This window comes from Heterostelium album (genome assembly GCF_000004825.1).
Source record: "Heterostelium album PN500 unplaced genomic scaffold PPL_scaffold11, whole genome shotgun sequence".
Classification (NCBI taxonomy): Eukaryota; Evosea; class Eumycetozoa; order Acytosteliales; family Acytosteliaceae; genus Heterostelium; species Heterostelium album.
Window position 1 is genome coordinate 277,897 of NW_008805073.1, and position 23,464 is coordinate 301,360.

Consider the following 23,464-nt stretch of genomic DNA (forward strand, 5'->3'; position numbering starts at 1 on the left):
AAGGTTAATTTGTTGCTGTTAAAGATAAAAGGAGGTGTTTAAACATCAATCACATATTACACTTTTTTTCAATTTTATTCAATTTACTTTTTACTTTTAATTCATTGTTTATTTGTAAGTTGGAAATTTAAATATATGATCCAAAAAAATAAAAATAAAATTAAAGTTAATTTACAATTTTTTTATTTTTATTTTTAATAGTTGGTTTATAAACAAATTTACTAATCTGTAAATTTTTATTCATATTTTTATTTATTTTTGGAAATTCTAGAAAATGAAGGTTATCTTATCATTTGTTGTATTATTTTTGATTGCCAGTTCAACTGCTATCCAAGTCCGTGAACAAAAACCAGTCAGTTCTGGACCATCACCTGCTCAGTTTGGTGACTTTGTTTTGGGTTTCGTTGCCGGTATGGAGATCGCCATGAACGGAAACTCCACCGAATGTGTTGTAGAATCAAACGCCACCTTTGATGACTTCGCCAACGGTATTTATCGACCTTAAATACCCCATTAATGATTTTTAAAGACAAAACACTAACAGCATCATCTATTTATTATTTTCTAGGTTTCACTTTGATTGGTGAAGGTTTCGATCATCTCTCAGCTTCTGATGTTGAGCAAGGTATTGAATTGGTTGGTGAGGGTCTTGCCCAAATCCCACAAATCCTCTCACTCTGCGGTGTTACTGAATTCATTGGAGACATTGTCAACGTTGCCAAGGAATTGTCCTCAGGTACCGGTGGAATCATTGAAGTCATCTTGAAGGAAGCCTTGAACATCTTCCACAATCGGTAAGTTATATTATTAATCAATATTTAAATAATTGAATATATTTATTAATTAATATGTTTTTTTTAATATTAATTTAGTGAGGATATCACTGAAGATTGGAAGAACATGGTTAACGACTGGAAGTCTGGTGACTACCAATCATCTGGTCAAAACCTCGGTTTGGTTGTTGGTATCATCTTGAACTAAATCAAAATGTAATTTCATCGATCCGATTTACATGTAAACAATATTGCTTCAATTCTATTGCAATAAAAAAAAAAACATACAACTTTAAATTTTTAAAACAATATAATTAAGTAAATATTCAAACGAAGAATTTCAAACTTTAATTTCTTTTATTTGTTGTCGTTAGAATTTAATTAATCTATATTTATTCAACATTAAAAATTCCAAAGACGGTTGGATAATAAAAAAAGGGTTGAGAATTTTTGCTCCGAAATTAGCATCCAAAAAAGGAATTTTGGCAAGTTTTTAAAAACCTTTTATTTTTTTTTTAAATTTTTGATTATTATTGAATTTGTTTTAAATTGCTTCAAATTTGAGAGGTGTCACTCATTTTATTCAGATAATGAATTTTCAACATATAATAACTAGATTACCATCAAAGTCACTGGTTGATGGTCTCACAAGCAGTGATCTCGGTAAACCCGATTATAAAAAAGCAGTAGAACAGCATCAGAAGTATATTGAAGCATTACTAAGTTGTGGAGTGGACGATGTGCTAATTCTTCCACCAAATATCGATTATCCAGACTCTGTTTTTGTGGAAGACCCAGTTCTGTGCACCCCTCACTGTGCGATTATTACTAGGCCAGGCGCCACCACACGTCGTGAAGAAACAAAGATCATAGAGCCAGCAATTCATAGATACTACTCGAATGTAGAGCGTATTCAAGCACCTGGAACACTGGAGGCGGGTGATGTAATGATGGTTGGCAACCACTACTACATTGGAGTCTCGGCGAGAACCAACGAGGAAGGTGCCAATCAACTTATTGCTATTCTCAAAAAGTACAAAATGACAGGCTCGATCGTTCCTTTGAAAAAGGTTTTACATCTAAAGACAGGTCTATCCTATATTGAAAATAACAACTTACTGGCATGCGGAGAGTTTCTAACGTTAGAAGAGTTCCAAAAGTACAATATCATTGAAGTCGATGAGTCAGAGTCATACGCTGCCAATTGCATCTGGGTCAACTCAAACGTTATCATGCCTGCTGGCTTCCCAAAGACAGCAAAGAAAGTGGCTGATCTAGGCTACAATGTAATCACTGTCGACGTTTCAGAGTTTCAAAAGATTGATGGTGGTGTAAGTTGCATGTCATTACGATTCTCGCCACCTCAAAAGATTTTGCAACGTTCTGAATAAACTCTTTAGAGATTTCCAAATATATACTATTTATATTAATAAACAAACTGTTACTATTTATTGAGTCATCTCGCTTGACATTTATTTTATTTTAATAGTCAAAAACAATGATTCTTACAATTTTACAAATTTCTTAAAAAACTTTTAAAATGAAAAATAAGTACTTATTTTTTCAAGAGATGGGTTGGATGGAATCAATCGATAAGATGAATGGAATCCAGCAGAAAAAGAAAATCTGTTTTCTGCATTGCGTCAAAACAAAAAATTGTTTAAATCATCGAATTCGTTGAATTTTTTTTAAAACTTGGTCTTGAATGTGATTTAAATTGGAAAAAATCTGTAACAAAGGTCGTCATTTTGTTTGATTGTAAATTAATGATCAGTGTACCGTGTCATATTTAAAGATTGAAATATTTATTTCTTAAAAATGATACAAATAAATTATTAATAAATAAGTTAAATAGATATCAGTAACGAAATAAAAGAAATGGGTGAAAGTGTACCTGAACCAAAAAGATTCCACCAAAAAGTAAGATCGATAATCATCTTCATACTTTATGATTGTTATATCTAACATTAACTCTTTTATAGCCAGGAACTGGAAGATCATATGTTCCTCCAAACCCAGAGCCAAAGACAGCATTTAATTTTGCAAACTATGCGTTCAGACCTTGAGACTCAAAGATAGATTTATATTATTTCAAAACTATCATCTTCACATAAACATATAAAGATGATCCTATTTCATAAATAAATATAGTTATATTTAAAAAATATATATGGTTACAAAATCTCCTTTATTTAGGAACACACATCTTATTGTACGCAGAGCTCTTTCAAATTCCCATGAACCATCAATGTTCACAAATGCCCAAATTTTTTAAAAAACTTCTTTTTCTAAATTTAATCTTTATATTTTGTTTAATTTTATTTCTCGGCTAAAACAGAACACAAATTACCTTTTTAAATCAAATGGGGTTATAAACCTTGAAGAAACATGGAATTCTCTTTTGAAAAAGTAAAAAATATTTAAAATTTAAAAAAAATTTCACCAGACTTCAAAGATTTTTTTAAAAAAATCAGAAAAAAAAAAAAACCTGATCTTGGAATTATGTGGGTTATATATTGGGTATGTGCAAATTTTATAAATGGGTTTAAATATTTAAAAAAAGGGAGGTATTTTTAAAATCAAACACACATTTAAATTTATTAAATTAAAAAAGAAGAAATAAATAGTAATAGAGAATAGAATTATTATATATTTATTATCATTTTACATAGAAGTAAAACATTCAAGTAGAAGATCATTTAAAAAACAAAATAAAAACAAACAAACAAACAAATAAAATATAATTATATATTTATATATAAATATCATAAATCCAACCAATCCATTTTTAAGAACTTTCAGTATTGTAATTATAATAATTGTAAAAGTTTGAATTATAAGTTGGTTGTTTAAGACAGTTATCAAAGAAGGAAATCAATTGAGCTAAAGCGTCAGTTACTACTTAATTATTTGAAATCTCCAAGATTTTAAACAATCCTTTGCTTGCAATAAATATTATTGTCGGTTTTGTTTGGCTTTGTTGAAACAAACAGAAAAGTTGACATCCAGATACCAATTAAACAACATCAGTAAGTATATGTCAAATTTCATTTTACCAATCAAATATATATCACAATTCTACCAAGTAATTACACCCAACTCCAAATCAGTCATCGTCTAAACATGAAAAATAACAGTTGTCGAAACACACGTACCTCACTTACCTCCTAATACCACACACACCACACACCAGAACAAAACATTAATCTTTAGATGATAAGAAATGAGTGGATTGATTGTTAGTTTGTTGTTTGACTTTTTAATCAAAAAAAAAAAAAAACACACATCAAATCCGTCAACTTAATTCTAAATCATAATCACTTGGTATAAAAAGTTAATGAATTTGATCATGATAACACAGATGATGATGATGTTTAGTTGAAGCATCATACTTACATGTTTGTACTTATTCAAGCTATTGTTTGATGAACAGTGACAAGTAGTTGTAGAAATGGTGCTGTTATTGGTGACGATGGTCGTTTTTTGTTGTTAAAAATTAATAATTCTATCCATCCACCCTTTCACTCTCACTTTTTTTTATACTGTTTTTTCTTTCCTATTACTCACACTCACTCTGTCTTGTGTTTTGATGTGTTTTTCTTTTTTTTTTTTTTTTTTGCGAGGTATGTGTGTGCTAGGTATAAGTGTAAGGGTGATAGTGTTGTGTTTTGGTTATAACAATCAATCGAAAAGATAGATTGTTACACCAACCAAACAGAAAATGAACAATACTATTTTTCCAAAACAACACACACAATCTTAATAATAATAATATTGTTTTCAACCCAACCAACTGCATACTACCATTTTTTTAAATTATTGTTTTTTCGCAATAGTAGTAGTCTTTCAAAACACACACAAAAGTAAATTTTACATTTATTTTTATGTAATTCCAATATTATTAATTATCAAAATATTATCGATCTTATTTATTTATTTACATTGTTCCAAAAACAAAAATAATAAATCATTATTACTGTTTTCTCAAATATATATATTTATAACAAACAAATAATACTAAATAATAAATAATACTATTATAGTCAATTTCTATTTTTATTTATAAACATTATTTGTTTTTCCATTTTTTACCAAAAATATTAATTATTATATTCTAATTTTACCAAAATTTTCCTTTTTTTTTTTTCATATAATTGTCCTATCAAATAGAATATTAAAATGACAGACTCAAAGAGTGATATTTATTTCAATAAGAAATACTCCAGACCCGAGAGTATGAAAAAAGTGATAGATATTCTCGGTGACTATAATCCCTCAGAGTCCAAAGTAAAAAGAACTCTTGGAATGAATGAAGAAGAGCTTAAGGCTTTCCAACAACAGCTATTGGAGAATTCATTCAAATCCTGCCGAGAGAGAATCTCCATCAATAAAAGAGACACACAAAAGGCTTTAGATATCCTAGGTATCGATTACTCCAAACAAAAGGTAAATAATATAACTTATCCAATTCAATTTTTATTTATAATCTAATTATTAATTTTTAATACAGTTAATGAGTTTGTTAGGATGTGATGAAGAGGCTTTTCAATATCTCGATCAACCAAACGAGGCAACTAAAATTAAAATTACGCAGAGAACAGTGGTATAGATTATTACTTTACTATTTTAATTAGTTGTAACATTAGATGGATTAAGTCTCGCTTGTTGGTGCTGCATTATTGGTTCGAGGGACCAACACTCCAGAGACCCATTTTTTTTTCTGAAAATGGAAAATAACAAGACTACGAATTTTGAAAGAGTCTGGATTTACGTACCCAGACTCTCAATTGATAAAAGTTGTATAGTTTCCATTATTTTTATCAAATTTAATTTAAAATAAAGTTTTAAATACGATATATATTTTAAAAATGAAATAGCAAATATACTTTTATTTATTGTTATTTAGTATTAATAATACAAATAGGTTTAGACAATTGGTTTTAGAATAATGAAATACAAATATCTAATGATAATCCAAATAAATTTAAATGAAGTTTGATTTCAATGAGGTGTTCTAAACTTATTTGACCTTGTCCGTATGATACCATCGAGTTTTGAGAAGCAACAATAGCATTTTGAATAGATTTAGATTTTGAATGGTTAAATTGACCTAGTTTACTTAAGGAATCTATAGAAAAAAAATAATAATAAATAAATAGGAATTTGATTTTGTTTTAATTAGAAAGTATTGATTATCATACTTATTAAAGTCATTTTGTTTGTAGTTTTGATTTTGATTTTGTAGGAATGATACTAAATTCATGAAATTGGTCCTTTATATAGGTTTGACTTTGGTATATTATTTGATTATCAAAGATCTAGATTGAATCTTTGTTACACAATATGGTGAACATTTGAGAAAGATATGGTTTAATCATTTTTAATCTAATATCTGATGATCCAAAATAATTAAGATATAAAATGAAAAAAAGTGGTTAGATCATTCTAAAAAGGATAATTTTATCAATAACCACAATAGTTTAAAAATTAATCAAAATCAAATAAATAAAAGGAATTAAAATAAAATAAAGTTGTTTAATAAATAAATTTAAATTTGAGAGTTTTATTTAATTATAATTTCTTAATTATATAATAGTTTTTTAATCGGTAAACTTGTTTTTTTGAAGAATTTAATTGGAGTTTTTATACATGGCTTGGAAGATAAAAGATACACTCTTTCTCTTTCTCTGGTTTGTAGGGTAAAGTATTTAAAGGCATTGGTATTTGGTATTATAACAAATATGGAATATTTGAATATATATAATGAGAGGTAATTGTACAATGATTATTATAGTTTATAAATTCAGTGTCGGGCACTACTGGAATATTGTATACTATATAATAGTTATTACTCTGACAAATTAAAAGAATAATAAAACTAATAAATAATAATATATCTAACATTTTGTACATTTTTGATTTATAGGATAATCTTGTCTATAGGTATTTCGTTTAAAATTTTATATTTTTTTAATACAATATTGGCTGATGAATTTATAGTTTTGATTTATTTTATTCAACTAGAACAATACATATGGTTTGATTTAAATATGATCCTTATCTTCGGTTGTACAAAAATCGGGTAAATTAATTGGAAACCAACAACACCAGATTAATTGATTAGAAACTTGTTCATTAGTATGAGAGTACTTTTATGTCTGTTTCTTTAATGAATTGAGCGGTTTATAATCAAATTTGGTTAGGTGTGTGTAAAAGTGTTGGTGATTTTGTGAGTATTTTATGTTGGTCAAGTATTACATCACAACCCACACCCCTCGAAAAATCAAATAATATTGGATTCAATCATAAAACTTACTATATTAGCATATGTCGTATGTATTTTCATTTTTTGAAAAAATTGTAACCATATTGTGATAGTGAAAACATATATATTTTTTAATGATCATGATCGTTAGTTGTAGACTTTAAAAATGATATCACTAGTAGGTACTGAGTTTAATCAAAAGAAACACTAAAAAAGTTTTGATATCATTATATCAATAACCTTTTTTAACAACTAGATGATTCAGATAGAGAATGTGTACAGCTGGTGACCTATTTTTTAAAGGAGGGCATATTTCTATTTTAATCCAAACTGGAACATACTCATATCCACTATTATTAAAACCATCTAGGTTGACCAATTGCATATTCACAAATGAATATATAGTATTTCATAATGTAATTTTTTTCTTTTTTATTGTTTTTTTTTGTCTGTCTATTCCAAAGGATTTGATTGACCATTTCATTGTACACACCAAATTTAGGGAATACACAAATTCTTTTGGACTAACTTTTTTCTGAACCGATTATCACAATTAAATCAATGATTGATCAAGTGATAAATCAATATATAGCATGAATTTGAACAATGTTTATTTTATAATAAAATAATGGTTTTTTTCTTAATAGATTTTTTTATTTTTATTTTAGAAATTAAAAATACAATAGTTTTATTTAATGGTAATTAATTAAATATGACCTGTTATATATATTGAGTGTAAAACATTGTTTATCTGAATCATAAATTAAAAATGATTCTGTGCGTATGAAAACTTTGGTGTTTCCATTGTACACAACAATGGCTTTATCCAAAGGTATTTTTTCGTTCATCCAATTGTCTTCGAAAGTAGTTACAGAATTTCTATTAAATTCATAAACCTGTACCGCTGGAAATATATCTAGAGTATAATGAGTGGCATTTCCTTTTATTGAGCCTATAGAGTGAATGGTATCTGATTTCAGTGGTTTCAATGTAATATTATAAATATTATTTTCACTTGTTGTAATTCCAAATTTTATTATACTTGAAAAAAGAAATAGTTGTACTAATACTAAATAAATATTCATTTCTTTTTATCAATCTATTTTGTAGATTATTGTAATATTATAGTTAAATTTAATATAATTATATATTATTGATTGATTTTAATTTTAAATTAAAATATTTTTTATTTTTACTAAAACGAAATAACATTGATACAACAATCAATTTAACAGGTTTATAAAAACAAACACAATAGTATTCAGATGATGAATTTTATTAAAACAAAATATATATAAAATTGAATCTTTTCATTTCTCAGTTATTATTTGAACCAATTTTTGATACAATTGTTGTCAATAACAGTTGTTTTACTTTTCCTGTGGGTTGGTGTGCTTGCTGAATGTCAAGTGGGTGTTAGTGACAACAATTGTGTTGTTGATCATTTGAAAAAGTTTGTTTTTTTTTTCTGATTAGTTTGATAGGTTATCGTTGTTTTACATAAGTTTGCTAATTCTGTCAGAAGAAATTGTTATTTATTCCTATCTATATTCTGAAATCTATCTAATAACAGTTGAAGCTCAGATCCATCGTTTGGTACGAGGTAATATAATTTTTATTAGGGTTATATCTTTTGATGTTAACTAAATTTATTCAAGGTTTTGATTTATTCTATTTATAAATAAACTAATTTTTTGTAAATATTAAAAAAAATAAAATAAATCATTGTATTATAATATTGTTTACAAAATTTATCAGATAGAAATCCAATTGCAAACTTTAGTATTTAGTTGGGTTTACAATTTAAATTACAACTTTAAACAAATATTAATGTTTTTGAATTTATTTAAAGTTAAGGTGGATTTATAACTTTCTTTTCCTACATTACATCTTTTGGGAAAAAACAAAAAAAAAAAATTGGTGATGCTATTTTTTGCTAATTTTGTTTTAATGGCATCACAGCTTCGACAAAATTTTAATTAATTTTTAAATTAACTGACAGAATTAGATGACTGACTCTCTTAGCTTATAGTTTGAACTATAGCAAATAAACTTTAGTTTAGTAACTATCTTAATCTTATTTGTTTGTTATTTTTGTTATTAGTATTACTAGCTAGTTATAGTAATGAAATCACCAATCAATTTATATTTTAATAAAGAAAATACTGAAAATCTTAAAATACTAGAAAAGTGTCCAACTCTCTATCGTAAACCAAAGGTAGATGCTATAAACAGTAAATCGAATGATAATAACACTACAGCTAGCAGTGATGAACCATCGGTTGTGAATGATGCAACCTTTGAAACATCATTACTGTTGGCCAACACACATTTTCACTCTTACTACGCATCCTATCATAGAAACCCTCTGAATCTACCAACGAGAAGAGAGGTACTGATAGCAGAGGACGGTGGAACTGTCTCACTCGATTGGTTCACATTCGACAACGATAAGAATTTCAATGAGGAGACACCGACCATTCTGATGCTTCACGGTCTCACCGGTGGATCACACGAAGTATACGTACAATACTGTGCAAAAGATGCATACACAAAGAAAGGATTCAGAACCGTTGTATTTAACTATCGTGGTTGTGCAGAGAATATTGTAACCGTAAGTAATAAATTTCCAGTTTGGAAGAATATTCTTCTTTTCGAAATGTGTATAGAAAAAAATTAATATTAATGTTTTTTTTCAATCATTGAAATAATAATGATAATGATAATAATAATAAGGCGGATCAAACATATAGTGCAGCATTTACAGGTGATCTTAAAATGGTTGTAAAACACTTGGTAAAGACGTTGCCAAAGGCAAAGTTATTTGCTATCGGATTTTCTCTGGGATCGGCAATCCTCGCAAAGTATCTCAGTCAAGTCGGAACCGACACACCTTTCATTGCGAATTGCAGTGCTTCCAATCCGATGGATATGAACAAGTCGTCGATCAATCTGAAATCGACGTACATAAACAACAAGTTCTACAATGAGATGTTGGCAAACAACCTAAAGAATCTCTTCACCAAGTGGGGTGACCGTTTGGAGCAGTTTGCAAAGCGCGAAGACGTATTGAAAGCAATGACCATCAAGGAGATCGATGAGTTGATCACCAGCAAGGTGTTTGGTTACGCATCGGCCGAGGATTACTACAAGGATGGCAGTGCGTGCAATCATCTCGAGAAAATAGAGAAACCGATTCTCTTTTTGACATCGACGGACGATCCGATTGCTCCAACCTGCGGAATTCCTTTCGATAAGTTCAAAGCTAACCCCAACACAATTTTAGCAACCACCTCCTATGGTGGTCATCTCGGATTCCTCTACGATCTTACATCCAATCAATCATGGTTAGACAATGTAGTAGTAGAATATTTTTCAAGTTTTTTGTAATAATAATAATAATAATAAAAATAATATCTAATAATTCAAGATTTATCAAACTAATAATAATTAGAAAAATAATCGGAAAAAGAAAAAAAAAAAAAAAAAAGGTAAATCAAGAAACGTTGTTTGTAAAAATAATTTACTAATAATAAATTGGTGAATCATCATTATCATCATCATTTTCATCATCATTATGATTCATAAGAATATAATTAATTAAATTTGATATAAGGTTAGTTAACTTAACTTCTTAACATAAGTTAATCACTCTTTTAAATATAACTTCACCATCAATGATGTATCGATCACCAATTGATCACACATCACCAAAAAAAAAAATATATATATATTTGTATTAAAATCAAACTAACTTATTTATAAATAAGTAGTAGCTGATTTTATATTTTAAAGATTTGATGTTTATTTTTGTACTGATTGTTTTGTGTTTGTCTCTTTGAGTATCATCATTGGAATCGAAACATGTCATTACTGATGACACTGATCAGGTGTCTTGTCTAGTTGTGTGTGTGTTTTTTAAAAATATCAAAAATTTGCAAAAAATATGGAATTTTTCAAAAATGTTTTGCATCGAAAAACAAAAAAGAGTAATCGTTGTATGCAACATTCATGATGCAGTACCGATTTTCAATATAATTGTTTTAAAAACAGCAAATATTTGTCCACACCACATGTAAATTTAAATGGTGAAGACAGTGATTACAACAACAATAACAACAACAACACATTTATTAACACTTATGATTTAAAGAGTGTTTGTTGACCATTCTCTCTCTTGCTGCAGAATCTGAATTAAAAACAAAATAAATTTAAATTTAATTATATCTCTCCTCCTTAGCATATACATTTCTTTTACTTTTCATTTCATTCCTAAAACAAAAACCAACTTTTCATTTTGGTATTGCTTTATGTTTATTTTATATTTATATTTATATATTTTTAATTAGCTTAACACGTAATTTATTAGTTTTTAATTTATAAACTACTACTTTACACAATTGTGCTTTTAAAAAGTCATATTTCAAAAACACTTTTAATTAATTAAATATCACCACCACACTTTCTTTCTTAATTGATTACATTTTTACAAATTTAGCATTGTTTTTTATGTTTTTATTTATATAAATATCATATAATTTATAGTAATTACTATAATAATCATAGTTGTATTTTATATTAGTTTGTTTATATTATTTTATTTCTTGTTAATATATATATATATTAAAATATAAATGGTAGATTCATCGGAAACTACCAAAAGAAAAGAAACTAGAGACGAGCGGTTTCAGCGAAAGAGAGCAGAGAGAAAAGATGTAGAAGGCTTTGGAGGTCAAGAAAGTCCAGAGGAGAATTCATTCTTTCTCTTTAAATTAACATGGGATTGGGCAAATAGGTAATGTATTACTATTTTAAAATAATATAATAATAATAATCATCATTAAATAATAATATCAGCTATTATTCCGATAAGAAAAAGAAATTTCAACAATGAAAAATGTTTGCAGATTTCTTTTTTTTTTTTTTTTTTTTTTATAGATCAAAAAGTTCATGACTTTTTTAGGAAAAATTAAAATATATTAATTTTTTATTTATATATTTACTATTTATTAGATTTGTTTGGTTTTGTTTTAGAAATGTTTTGGAACAAAAACATATTTGGAATCTTGCCAGTTTCGATAGGGCAGAGATGATCAGTGAGAAGATGAGAAAGCAATGGGAGTTGGAAATCAAAAAGGAAAAACCATCGTATACCAGAGCGGGTATTAGAGCGTTCGGTCCTATCTATGGTATAGCGAGTATCTACTATCTCATCTATATTGCATCACAGTTTGTCGGACCAGAGATGCTTTCAAAGATGGTCATTTTCGTCACCAAAGCAAAGATGCACGATCCCAATCTAAATCTAGATTTGAATTGGGGTTACTACTATGCATTGATCATCTTTATCTCTGCGATGATCGGTTCCGTTTGTCTATATCAATCGAATATGATGACTGCAAGAGTTGGTGATTATGTAAGTATTTATAACTATATATATTAATATTGTTGTTGTTTGTTTGCTTGTTCTTAAGTCATACTAATTCTGTTTTTGCTTTGTTTTTATTTTTTTGCAGATGAGATCAGCGATTGTTTGTGATGTCTATAGAAAAGCATTGAAATTAAGTAATTCAGCAAGAGCAAAGACTTCTACTGGTGAGATTGTCAATCTGATGAGTAATGACGCTCAGAGAATGATTGAAGTGTTTATCATGGTGAACAACGGTATATTCGCACCGGTACAGATTGTCGTTTGTGTTGTGTTGCTCTACTTGAAGATCAAATGGATCACATTCGTTGCACTCGGTTTCATGTTGTTGATCGTTCCAATCAATGGTGTTGCCGCCAAGAGTTTGATGGCTGTGCGTCGTTCTCTCGTCAGATTCACAGATATCCGTGTGAAAACAACCAACGAGATACTTCAATCGATCAAAGTAATTAAACTCTACGCCTGGGAAGATTCTTTCGCCAAGCGTGTATTCGATAAGCGTGCCAATGAAATTAAACATCTCTTTAAATTTACCTATATCGTAAGTTATAAATTTATCAACAACAACAACAAACAAATTAATTATTAACATACTTTTAACAAAACAGAGAACTGGTTTGGTAATTGTTGTTGTATCAGTACCAACAATGGTATCAATGTTGGTATTCAGTATTTATTATGAAGTAAATGGTCGTATGGATGCAGGTGATATTTTCGCAGCCGTTGCTTATCTCAATATTCTGAGAGGACCATTGACTTTCTTGCCATTGATTATTGCTCTGGTAGCACAGCTTCAAGTGGCCACAAAGAGAGTCACTGACTTTTTGTTGCTTGATGAGTGCGAGACTGTCAAGGAGCCAGAAGATCCAACTCTGCCAAACGGTATCTATATGGACGGTGCTCAGTTGGTTTGGAATCCAGAGAAGGAGGATTCCTTCCACTTGGACGATATCTCGATGCGTTGCGACGGTGCCTCGTTGACAATGATCGTTGGATCTGTCGGAAGTGGAAAGTCGACATTGTGTCAATCGATGTTGGGTGAGCTAAGCTTACAGAAGGGATCGCTCGGTGTAAGAGGTTCGATTGCTTACGCTGCTCAACAGCCTTGCATTACCAATGCTAGTCTGCGAGATAATATTCTCTTTGGAAAGGAGATGAACGAAGAGCGTTATCTTGAGGTGATCGAGTGCTGTGCACTCGAGCGTGACTTGGAGATGTTTCCACAGGGCGATCTCGTTGAGATTGGTGAGCGTGGAGTCAATCTCTCCGGTGGTCAGAAACAGCGTGTCTCCATTGCCAGAGCGGTCTACAGCGATGCCGACATCTATATTTTTGACGATCCACTCTCGGCTGTCGATGCACACGTCGGTAAACATCTTTTCCACAAATGTATCAACGGTGTTCTAAAGAACAAAACAGTGATTCTCTCATCGAATCAATTGCAATATCTACCGTATGCCAGTCATGTCGTTGTGTTGGCACACAACGGTATTTCAGAGCGTGGTACCTACCAAGAGATTCTCGATTCCAAACAGGAGTTCTCCAAGCAGATCATCGAGTATGGTATCGAGGAAACCAACGAAGCTGTCGACACAGAGATGGAAGTGGAAATCAAGGAGAAAACAAAATCCGATAAGATAGTATTGAAGAATAAGGATGGTAAACTCATCCAACAGGAGGAGCGTGAAGAAGGTTCCGTTAGTCTCCGTGTCTACCTCAAATATTTCACAGCTGGTGGAGCATTACATTTCATAGTGGCAATGATTTTGTACCTTCTCGATGTAGGTTCATCTATTTTCACCAATTGGTGGTTGTCTCACTGGTCGAATTCTCAGCCAGAGATCACAGCTAAAGGAACAGCCGATGGTCTTACCAACAGACAATTCCTCTTCTGTTTCATCGGTATCGGTTTCGGATCGATCTTGATCACCTGTTTCAGAACTATTACATTCTTCTCCTATTGTGTCAAGGTCGGTCGTTATCTTCACAACAAATTGTTCAGCGCAATCTTGCGTGCACCAATGTGGTTCTTTGATACCACACCACTCGGTCGTATCATCAATCGTTTCACTCGTGATTTGGATAGTGTTGACAATTTGATTTCGTCTTCGATCGCCCAATATATAAATTTCTTCTTGACTGTCATCGGTACCATTATTATCATGGCCACCGTCATTCCAAAGCTTCTCATTGTTTTGGCACCGTTAGTCATATTGTTCTATATCCTACAGTCATTCTATCGTCATACCTCCAGAGAGCTTCAACGTCTGGAGGCTATCAGTCGTTCACCTATTTTCGCTCATTTCACAGAGACTTTGAATGGTGTGGCAACTCTTCGTGCCTACAAGAGCATCGATGCAAACATTAAGCTCAACATGAAATATCTGAATAACAACAACTCTGCCTATCTTACTCTACAGGCTTGTATGCAGTGGTTGGGTCTTCGTTTGGATCTCATTGGTAACATTGTTATTTTCTTTACTTTCATCTTTATCAATTTGTCGCGTGACAGCATTGAGCTTGGTTCCATCGGTCTTGCACTGTCCTACTCATTGTCATTGACACAATCACTAAATCGTGCAACCCTCCAGGCAGCAGATACCGAAACAAAGATGAACAGTGTAGAGAGAATTCTTCATTATATCAATGGTCCAACTGAAGCCAAACAAATCATTGAGGAGTGTCGTCCAGATCCACAATGGCCACAACAAGGTGGTATCGTATTCGATAATCTCGTCATGAGATATCGTGAAGGACTCGACCCAGTTTTGAAGGGTATCAGTTGTGAAATCAAACCAAAGGAGAAAGTTGGTATTGTTGGTCGTACAGGTGCCGGTAAATCATCGATTGTTTTGGCATTGTTCCGTCTTGTCGAGGCATCGGAAGGTCGTATCCTTATCGACGGAGAAGATATCTCCAAATTCGGTCTCAAAGACTTGCGTAAGAACCTCTCGATTATCCCACAGGACCCAGTTTTGTTCTCTGGAACTTTGAGAGAGAATTTGGATCCATTCAACGAGAAATCAGATGCCGATCTCTGGGATCTTCTTGAAAACATTCAGTTGGCAGCAGTGGTTCGTGGTAATGAAGGAGGACTGCTATGTAAAGTAACAGATAACGGTGACAATTGGTCGGTTGGACAGAAACAACTTATTTGTTTGGGTAGAGCTTTGTTGCGTAAACCAAAGGTTCTCGTATTGGATGAGGCCACTGCCAGTGTTGACTCCAAGACTGATCAATTAATTCAGCTCACCGTCAGATCTAAATTCTCAGACTGCACAATTTTGACAATTGCTCATCGTCTCAATACAATCATGGACAGTGATCGTATTATTGTTTTGGACGCTGGAAAGGTTTCAGAATTCGATTCACCACACAACCTTCTTCAAAATCCAAATGGTTTACTGACTTGGTTAGTTGAGGAGACTGGTCCACAAAATGCTAAGCTTCTAAGAAAGATCGCCAAGGCTGGTAAATACATTACATCCTTGGATGAGGAAGTGGAAACTGATTCCAATAGTATTGAAACACCACAAGTGGAAACTCCACCAACCCAAAACGTAGAAGAAACGATAAAAGTTGAAGATTTAGATGAAGAAAGTAGTTCATCATCTTCATCATCCAACGAAAATAATAATCAAAATGAATAATCGAATCATATTTAAATAAAATATATTAAAAACTATTTATTAAAGTCAACTGATGTGCCCATCCTCAATTTAAGTAGCATTAGTTTATGTTAATAATTGATGTTTGATAGTGGGCGGTTGAAACTATAAGTGATTTTTATTTGATGTATTTTACTATTTATAACATTTTTGTTTGTCGATTGTTTGAAGCACTTCTTCCGTAATTCGCAGTGGCTATTCTATCACTGCCCCACTTTTTCTGGCACTCTTTATTAAGGAAAACCCCACATGACGCAAATTCCAACATTTAATTTGCTTCTTTTTTTTTTTTTTAAATTAATGTTTTTTTTTTTAATAAATTTATTTATGTCAATTTTAATATTATTGTTTAATTTAGAAACCACCATATTGGTTATAATTGTTGTTGTAAGATTGAGTGTTAAATTGTTGTTGTTGCTGTTGGTTATACATTCCTGTTGCTGGTGGCAATGCTAACATACCTCCAGTGGCAGCATATCCGTATGAAAGATTGTTGAAATCTGGTTGATAAGTGGTGGCTTCGATGTGTTGTTGTTCCTTTTCTTCTTCGGATTTCTTTTGACGGGCCTTCAAATCGTCCATGAGGGTACTTACGTTGGTATTAATTTCCTTTACATATTGAATGATATATGGGAAGGCGTGGTTGATAATATTGTTTCTCCAAGCCAACTCCAAAACGACGTCTGGCTTGACGAAATCGTAACATGTGTACAAACAGGCAGCAAAAGCAGCGTGATTACTCTCTTCGACAAAGAAGTTGAGCAACTCCTCGGTCAAAGCTGGATTCTTTGAGTCGGCAGCCGATTGAATGGCGTCCTTGTATAAACGATCCTTCTTGGACAACTCTACGGATTGAGCCCAACGGTTGTTCTTCTTGTAGAGGTAGGCGGCGATACGACGGAACTCCAAGAGTTCGTGCTTCTCCAACTTTTGGGCGAGAGCGATGGTACCAAAGTTGGCATTGGCGTCGATCGAGGCACGGAGAGATTCATAGTCCTCCTCTTCGACGTAGAGCTCATTGAGAGCTTCGTTGATGGCAGCGACGTTGTGTTGCTCGGCAGCAGATACCAAGTATGGCTTGACCAATGGGAGGTGACCCAATGAACGGATCAAGTTAACGGCACGGGCATGTTCAATTCTTGGTGACATGACAGTGAGGAGGTCATTGATCAACAATGGTTGTTCTTCGAGGTAGAATTGGATAGCAGTGTAGTAGAGATCGAGTTTGGCAACCTTTGGAATGGTTTCCTTGAACAAAGTGTGATCCCATGCCTCGATAGAGTGGTTGATCATTGTGTTGACGGCATTGTCGTGCTCGTCGTAGTGAATGTAGAGATAGGTCAACTCTGGCCATTGTTGATTGGCTTGACATGCCTTGATAACCTTTGGAACATTCAAACGAGAGTAGTAAAGCTTCAAGTGTTCCATGAGCTTCTCTTCCTTGTACTTGGAGTACAAAGTGGCCAACTCGGTGAACATACCGACGTGAGCACGCTCACTAGCCAAACCAGATTCCAACAACGAGATCAACTCGTTGAAATAACCACGATCCTCATATTGCTTGATCAACTCCTCCAACTCGTCACCATGGACAATAATGAAAAGACCACAGACTTGAGCCAAACGGAACTCCTTGGCGTCAATACAGGCGGCACTTACTTCCTTCCAGGTCTTGGTGCTGTTGGCTTTACGGGCAGAGTCAACGGCTTGTTGGAATTGACCCAACTTGACGAGACAGGATGTGAGTCTCGAGAAATTAGAGATATTGGTAAACAAGATCTTGGCGGCTTCAAAGAGACCGGCATCGAAACAACGGTCACCAACGACTTGGATGTGAGCAGAGTTTGGTGAGTTGATAAAGTCTTCCATTTCGGCGAGCTTGTCAATCTTGGCGTACGAGTAGATCAACTCGGATTCAATGACTGGCTCCTTGATCTTCTTACGACACATCTGGAGGAACTTGACTAACTCCTCGTAGCAGTTGGCACGCTCGGCAGCAGTGATAACCTCTTGGTACTTGTCGATTTCATTGGCTTTGATGAATGATTCGATCGACTCTTTGACCATGTCGGCACGGAGTTGAGCGGAACCGAGCTTGGAGTAGACTTCGATCTGGTTGACACGATCGGCAAAGTCGTAGGCTCTCTCGATAGAGTTTATGTTGTTGAGCAAGACATCGATGGCTTCAACATTGAATCCAAACTTCTTGTAGATAAAGAATGCCTCTTCAAACAATCCACCTTCGATGGCAACGGTTGCGATACGGCTACCGTCAAAGTTCTCGAGTTTGTTGATGTAGTCCATGACACGTGATTTGTCGGCACGGATCGCTGTGAGAACCAAGAGATTCTGGAGTTCAGTGGCAGTTCTGAATTCCTTTCCTTCGATGACAATCTTTTCGAGCAACTCAATCAACTCGTTTGGCAAATCGGCATCCATGAAAGCTTGCACTGTGGAGGCAACCTCTTGAGCGTTGGTGGTCTCTGGCAGGGCGGTCTGGACGACTTGATCGATGAGCGATCTCTTGTATTCGTTTTGGTCAGAGAGGACGTATGCCCACAAGTCTTGATCTTGTCTTTCGACCAAGTATCTGGCTTGATTCTTAAAGAGAGCGTTCTTGTTGGTGACTTCGATCAACTCGTAGTCGCAAAGTCCACGCTTGTAGGCGACAAACGACAAGTATGGATCACGCTTCTCGCAGTATTTACCGACGACCTTGCTGTCATAGAATTGATCGTGAATCAAGAATGCCTCTGGATTCTTGTTGCTGTCGATGTATACCTTGGCGAGGGCGTTGTGTACGGCTGGCTCAATGTTGCTCTCGCTCACTCTGGCCTCTAGCCATGGAAGCAACAACTTCAAACGGTTACGCTTCTCGACTTGCTCGACGAGGGTGTCGGCTGGACACATGTTTCTGACACTGGCAATCAAGTTACGCAAGTAGTCCTCTTGACAATCGAGATCCAACAATGCACCAACGACCATTGGTGTGTTGGCTGGGTTGATCTTTTGGACGTAGACTTCGATGTACTTGTTCAAATTGTTCTTGTACAAATAGCTGGTGAGATCCGAGATGAATTGGTAACGGTCACAAACGATAATCAATGGCAATTGGTCAGAGAGCTTAGCTTCCTTGAGGAAATCACGTGTCTTCTCTGGATCGTAGTAGTTCGAGTCACGGCACATACGCTCGACCTCCTTGATTTGTCCAGACTTGGCGGCTGCTTCGATGTACTTAAAGTGGACCTCCGGTGATTGCGAGGTGACAACGATCTGAGTCAAATATAAATAGAGTCCTTCAAAGAGACGGAAGTTCTCAAACATCTGGATGATTGATTCCGGTGTGAAGTCGTCGGTGTAACGGATGGCGACGGCAACGACCAGTTGCAAGTACTGTCTTGGATTGGTACGCAAAAAGTCACGCATGCACTCCATACGATCCTCTGGGTTGATGGTTCCAAAGTAGCTGACCAAGAACTCTTGGTTGACCATAGAACCGGCGACGGTCAAGACACGCTTGATGTCGGTGAGGTCGGTGTAGTGCTCCAAAGCACGCTGGTAGAGACCGGCCTTCTCACAGAGATTACCGATTCGGACACGGTTGTAGTGAGTGAATTTCTGGCTACCCATGATTTGGTCGGCGGTTTGTGGTGCGTGGATCAAGTTCAACTCGAGCAACTTGGTCTGGAGGTTGGCGTCTTGTGGACGATTCTCAGTGAGAATGGAGAAGAGGAAACTCGATGTCTCACCAATCAAATTTCTGGAGCTGAACAACTCGACCACTTGCAATGGATCGACCAATGGACCGTTCTCATCCTTGACCAACTTGATGGCAAACTCGGTGGCACCGGCTGGATTGATTGGTGCCAAACGGGTCAACAAGAACATGTAGTCTGGAGTGTAGTTGATCTTCTTGGAGTACGCGATGATCTTGTCGTACTCACCGGCCTCGGCGTACAAAGCGATGGCCTTGTCGGAGGAACCGGAACGGTAGTAGATGGAGAGTGCCAACTTACGGTCGTGTTGACGAACTTCATCACCGAGTTGCTCGGAACACTCGAGCTTGTCGTCGGTGAGCCACTTCTCGAGGAATTGCTTCTTACCCTGTTGGAGTACTGGACGTACCAACTCGAGCGATTCAACCTTGTTGAGCTTACCCTTCTCCAAGAGCATACCGAAATATTGTAAGAGTGGCGATGGCTGGCCGTTGGGTGGTGCCTGTACAGCTTGGAAACGTTGGATGGTTTGGAGATTACGCAAGATGGTGCCTGGCGAGTCGGCGGCGACCTTGGCGGCCTCCTTGTATTGTCCTTGGGCAAAGAGACGCTCGAACTGACCTTGGAGTAGTCCCTCTGCGCCTGGCAAGTTGTTCTTGCTGGCCATCGAGATGGCGAGATCATAGTTGTTGAGCACGTTGCAGATATATGGAATGATGTTGTTGTCATCGATGGACACCGACAACACTTGACCCTTACGATTGACGCAGACGATTCCGTTGGTGGTCTCTTGGAACGAGGTGACAAAGATGCTCTCCGAACTGATACGGTTACGGTAGATGAGCGAAGCGGTCGAGAGGTCGAACAAGTGAATGTATCCGAGCTTGGTAATCATGTAGATCACTTCGTATTTATCAGAGATTTGCATGGCCACTGGGAAGTCGTTGGCTCCGACATCGGGTGGATAGAAGACATCCGACGATTTCTTTACAAAGTTGGGACCGTCGCCCTTGCTCACTTCGAGTACCAACACCTTGGAGGCGGCTGGAGTACGCGAGGAAATGGCAAAGAGGATCGATGGACGGGTGGCACCCGGTGCCATGTAGTTGGCGAAGCATGCAGCGTGACCCTCGATCGATTGTGAGATCGACTTTTCGACAGAGTACAACTGGATACGACCGGCGACGTGACCGTCGACCTGGTGGATGGCAACCAACACCAACCATTGCTGGGTAGAGTCGGAACGATAGTTGATGATCTGTGTATTCTGGAGGTGTGGATGACGATCGAACATCTTTACTGGTTCGCTAGTACCCTCTTTTGCCCAGTGATAGACTGCAGTCGGTGTGACCAACGCCAAAATATTTGGTGAAATCCATTTCCAAAACTCGAGATTCTCTGCCATTTGGTATGATTTCAATTTCATCTTTTGTTCAATACTAATCAATTGAATTAATGATCCAACTATATAGTTATCATTATATTAGATTTGTTAATAAAAAAAAGTTTGTTTTTGACGATAAACATTATACGATTAGACTATTTACCTTTCAAAGCAAGAATTGGCTCTTTTGGATTCATGATGGCGGCATCTGCTTTAATTTGTTTTCTGAGGATTTGTGAAGGATTATCGGTATCGATGATGACTACATTATTATTTTCGTCTGGTGTAGTTTCTCTAATACAAATATACTTTTCACTCTCCATAGTCAATGTGGCAAAACCAATTGATTGTTGTCCAATACCAAGATTGGTCAACTGAATATTTATAATAACATTTTAATGTTTATTAGTAATCATCCTTTTTTAAAGTGAACCAACTAATCTAATCAAACTGATCGAACCAAATCAATTTTAATCAATTCCTTAATCACTGTTAGAATCTGCTATATAGTTCGATTGATTATTGATTGATTGATTATATTGATTGATTGATTATATTGATTATTAATAATATAATGTTGAATTGAACGTACCTGTAAGACTTCTTTAAAAACAATTGGAAGATTCGACATTTTGTTTCGCTTCTATATAATGATGATTAATTATTATTTAAAAAGAGTCGGGTGATAATATATTGTATGTATGTTGGTTGGTTGGTTTTCAGTGACTGACTGTGCTATATTGGATGATTAATGAAAAAACTAAAATAATTAAATATGGGTATAAGAAATGTTCAAAAGAAAAATTAATTAGTTTATCTTATAGTTCACAATTGAAGTGAAAAATAAAAAAAATTTTAAAAAAAAAAAAAAATCAACCAGCAAGCACTTCACTTCACCAATGAAAATAATATATTACTAGACATATTTGACAACTTATCAAATCTTTTCATTACTATTTTTTTTTTTTTTTTTTCATCTAAACTATCTTGTAATTGGCATCTTCTACTTATTATTATTATTATTGATTTATTTGTTTATTTTCATTGATGAAGTATTATACGTACTTTGAGGGGTATATATAATATATGACAACAAAAAAACTAGTTTTGTTTTATATTTTTAAAATTACAACAACAAGATATCTTTTTTTAGGATTTGAAAAAAAAAAAGATATTAGATTTTATTTTAATAGTGTGATTGTTGATTGTGATTTCTATTACTCTTCTTTAATTAATTAATTATATAATAGATAATTAGTTAGTTAGGGTTGCAGTAATAAAACTTTGAAAGAAAATATAAAACAAAATAAAGTAAAAACAAAAAAAAAATGATGATTTTTTTTTTTTGAATGAACAAGCAACAAAAAAGTTTTTTTTCTTTTTTATTTTATTTGATTGAAAAAGGTCAGCTTTGGTGGTAATTTTTGTTGTTCAAGAATATGTTTTTTTTTAATTTTTAACATTTTTTTTAAAATTTTTTTATTTTTGATTTTTTTTTTTTTTAATTAATTTTTTCGATAGCAAAGAAGGTAATAACTACATTGACTATCTTTGCTGGTCATTTTATTTAATTGTTCTCACCCTAAATAGAGTTTTTTTTTGTTGTTAAAAGTTAATAAATCAATAATGGTAATAATAATTATTATAATAAATAAATATGAATATTATTTTTGTGAAAATATTATAAATTGTATGATTAGCACATTGCAATCTTTCTACATAACTCTGTATATAGTTCGACCGTTGGCTTCTTTTCTGAGATTGATTGAATAAATTCCATTTTATGTGGTTCGAATATTTCGCACTAATAGATCGATTTTAAATAATAGTGTTAATATTTGTTTTGATCATAGCTATTTCAGACATAGAGAATGTTTAAAAATATGTAGAAACTTAATTAATACTTACAGGACCAAATGGAAAATATTGAGTCAGCTGGTTAACCAATTGAATTTGAGTCACTTTTTCACATAGTGTTGATAGTTGTCTTTCCAGCCATGGAACAGGATTACTTAGTGGAGCGAAATGGTATATGGAAATCAAGCCATTCAAACAGGTTTTACATTTATCGTCTACCACTTCCAGTGACTCGGCCATCACTGGTGCAACATCAACAACAACAACAACAAATGTAATCACTATCATCATCATTGCCAATAATGAAATTCTCATTCTCTCTCTTTTTTTCTCTCTTTATCTCTAACTTTCGCTCTCTTTATTTGATATTTTC

At 33.7% G+C, this 23,464-nt stretch overlaps 8 protein-coding genes across 8 annotated transcripts; 6 read left to right on the plus strand and 2 right to left on the minus strand.

Moving 5' to 3' along the window:
• Nucleotides 1–274: 274 nt before the first annotated feature.
• On the plus strand, nucleotides 275–2,301 carry PPL_09515 (uncharacterized protein; the record flags this gene model as incomplete). The annotated part of the gene is made up of 5 exons (XM_020580309.1): nucleotides 275–488; nucleotides 569–794; nucleotides 873–960; nucleotides 1,361–2,104; nucleotides 2,263–2,301. 5 exons carry the CDS (start codon nucleotides 275–277, stop codon nucleotides 2,299–2,301), a joined length of 1,311 nt encoding a protein of 436 aa, XP_020428896.1.
• A 350-nt stretch (nucleotides 2,302–2,651) lies between these two features.
• Nucleotides 2,652–2,839, plus strand: PPL_09516 (uncharacterized protein; the record flags this gene model as incomplete). Its single annotated transcript, XM_020580310.1, has 2 exons — nucleotides 2,652–2,693; nucleotides 2,756–2,839. 2 exons carry the CDS (start codon nucleotides 2,652–2,654, stop codon nucleotides 2,837–2,839), a joined length of 126 nt encoding a protein of 41 aa, XP_020428897.1.
• Nucleotides 2,840–4,952: 2,113 nt separating this feature from the next.
• PPL_09517 (uncharacterized protein) lies at nucleotides 4,953–5,382 on the plus strand (the record flags this gene model as incomplete). Its single annotated transcript, XM_020580311.1, has 2 exons — nucleotides 4,953–5,219; nucleotides 5,284–5,382. 2 exons carry the CDS (start codon nucleotides 4,953–4,955, stop codon nucleotides 5,380–5,382), a joined length of 366 nt encoding a protein of 121 aa, XP_020428898.1.
• A 331-nt stretch (nucleotides 5,383–5,713) lies between these two features.
• PPL_09518 (uncharacterized protein) lies at nucleotides 5,714–5,987 on the minus strand (the record flags this gene model as incomplete). Its single annotated transcript, XM_020580312.1, has 2 exons — nucleotides 5,714–5,901; nucleotides 5,975–5,987. 2 exons carry the CDS (start codon nucleotides 5,985–5,987, stop codon nucleotides 5,714–5,716), a joined length of 201 nt encoding a protein of 66 aa, XP_020428899.1.
• A 549-nt stretch (nucleotides 5,988–6,536) lies between these two features.
• On the plus strand, nucleotides 6,537–7,713 carry PPL_09519 (uncharacterized protein; the record flags this gene model as incomplete). The annotated part of the gene is made up of 3 exons (XM_020580313.1): nucleotides 6,537–6,543; nucleotides 6,953–7,109; nucleotides 7,707–7,713. 3 exons carry the CDS (start codon nucleotides 6,537–6,539, stop codon nucleotides 7,711–7,713), a joined length of 171 nt encoding a protein of 56 aa, XP_020428900.1.
• Nucleotides 7,714–9,163: 1,450 nt separating this feature from the next.
• PPL_09520 (uncharacterized protein) lies at nucleotides 9,164–10,831 on the plus strand (the record flags this gene model as incomplete). Its single annotated transcript, XM_020580314.1, has 3 exons — nucleotides 9,164–9,652; nucleotides 9,775–10,417; nucleotides 10,809–10,831. 3 exons carry the CDS (start codon nucleotides 9,164–9,166, stop codon nucleotides 10,829–10,831), a joined length of 1,155 nt encoding a protein of 384 aa, XP_020428901.1.
• An 841-nt stretch (nucleotides 10,832–11,672) lies between these two features.
• PPL_09521 (ABC transporter C family protein) lies at nucleotides 11,673–16,116 on the plus strand (the record flags this gene model as incomplete). Its single annotated transcript, XM_020580315.1, has 4 exons — nucleotides 11,673–11,833; nucleotides 12,052–12,454; nucleotides 12,555–13,007; nucleotides 13,075–16,116. The coding sequence occupies 4 exons, from the start codon at nucleotides 11,673–11,675 to the stop codon at nucleotides 16,114–16,116; spliced, it is 4,059 nt and encodes a 1,352-aa protein (XP_020428902.1).
• Nucleotides 16,117–16,488: 372 nt separating this feature from the next.
• On the minus strand, nucleotides 16,489–21,865 carry chcA (clathrin heavy chain; the record flags this gene model as incomplete). The annotated part of the gene is made up of 3 exons (XM_020580316.1): nucleotides 16,489–21,314; nucleotides 21,398–21,608; nucleotides 21,827–21,865. The coding sequence occupies 3 exons, from the start codon at nucleotides 21,863–21,865 to the stop codon at nucleotides 16,489–16,491; spliced, it is 5,076 nt and encodes a 1,691-aa protein (XP_020428903.1).
• Between the last annotated feature and the right edge of the window lie 1,599 nt (nucleotides 21,866–23,464).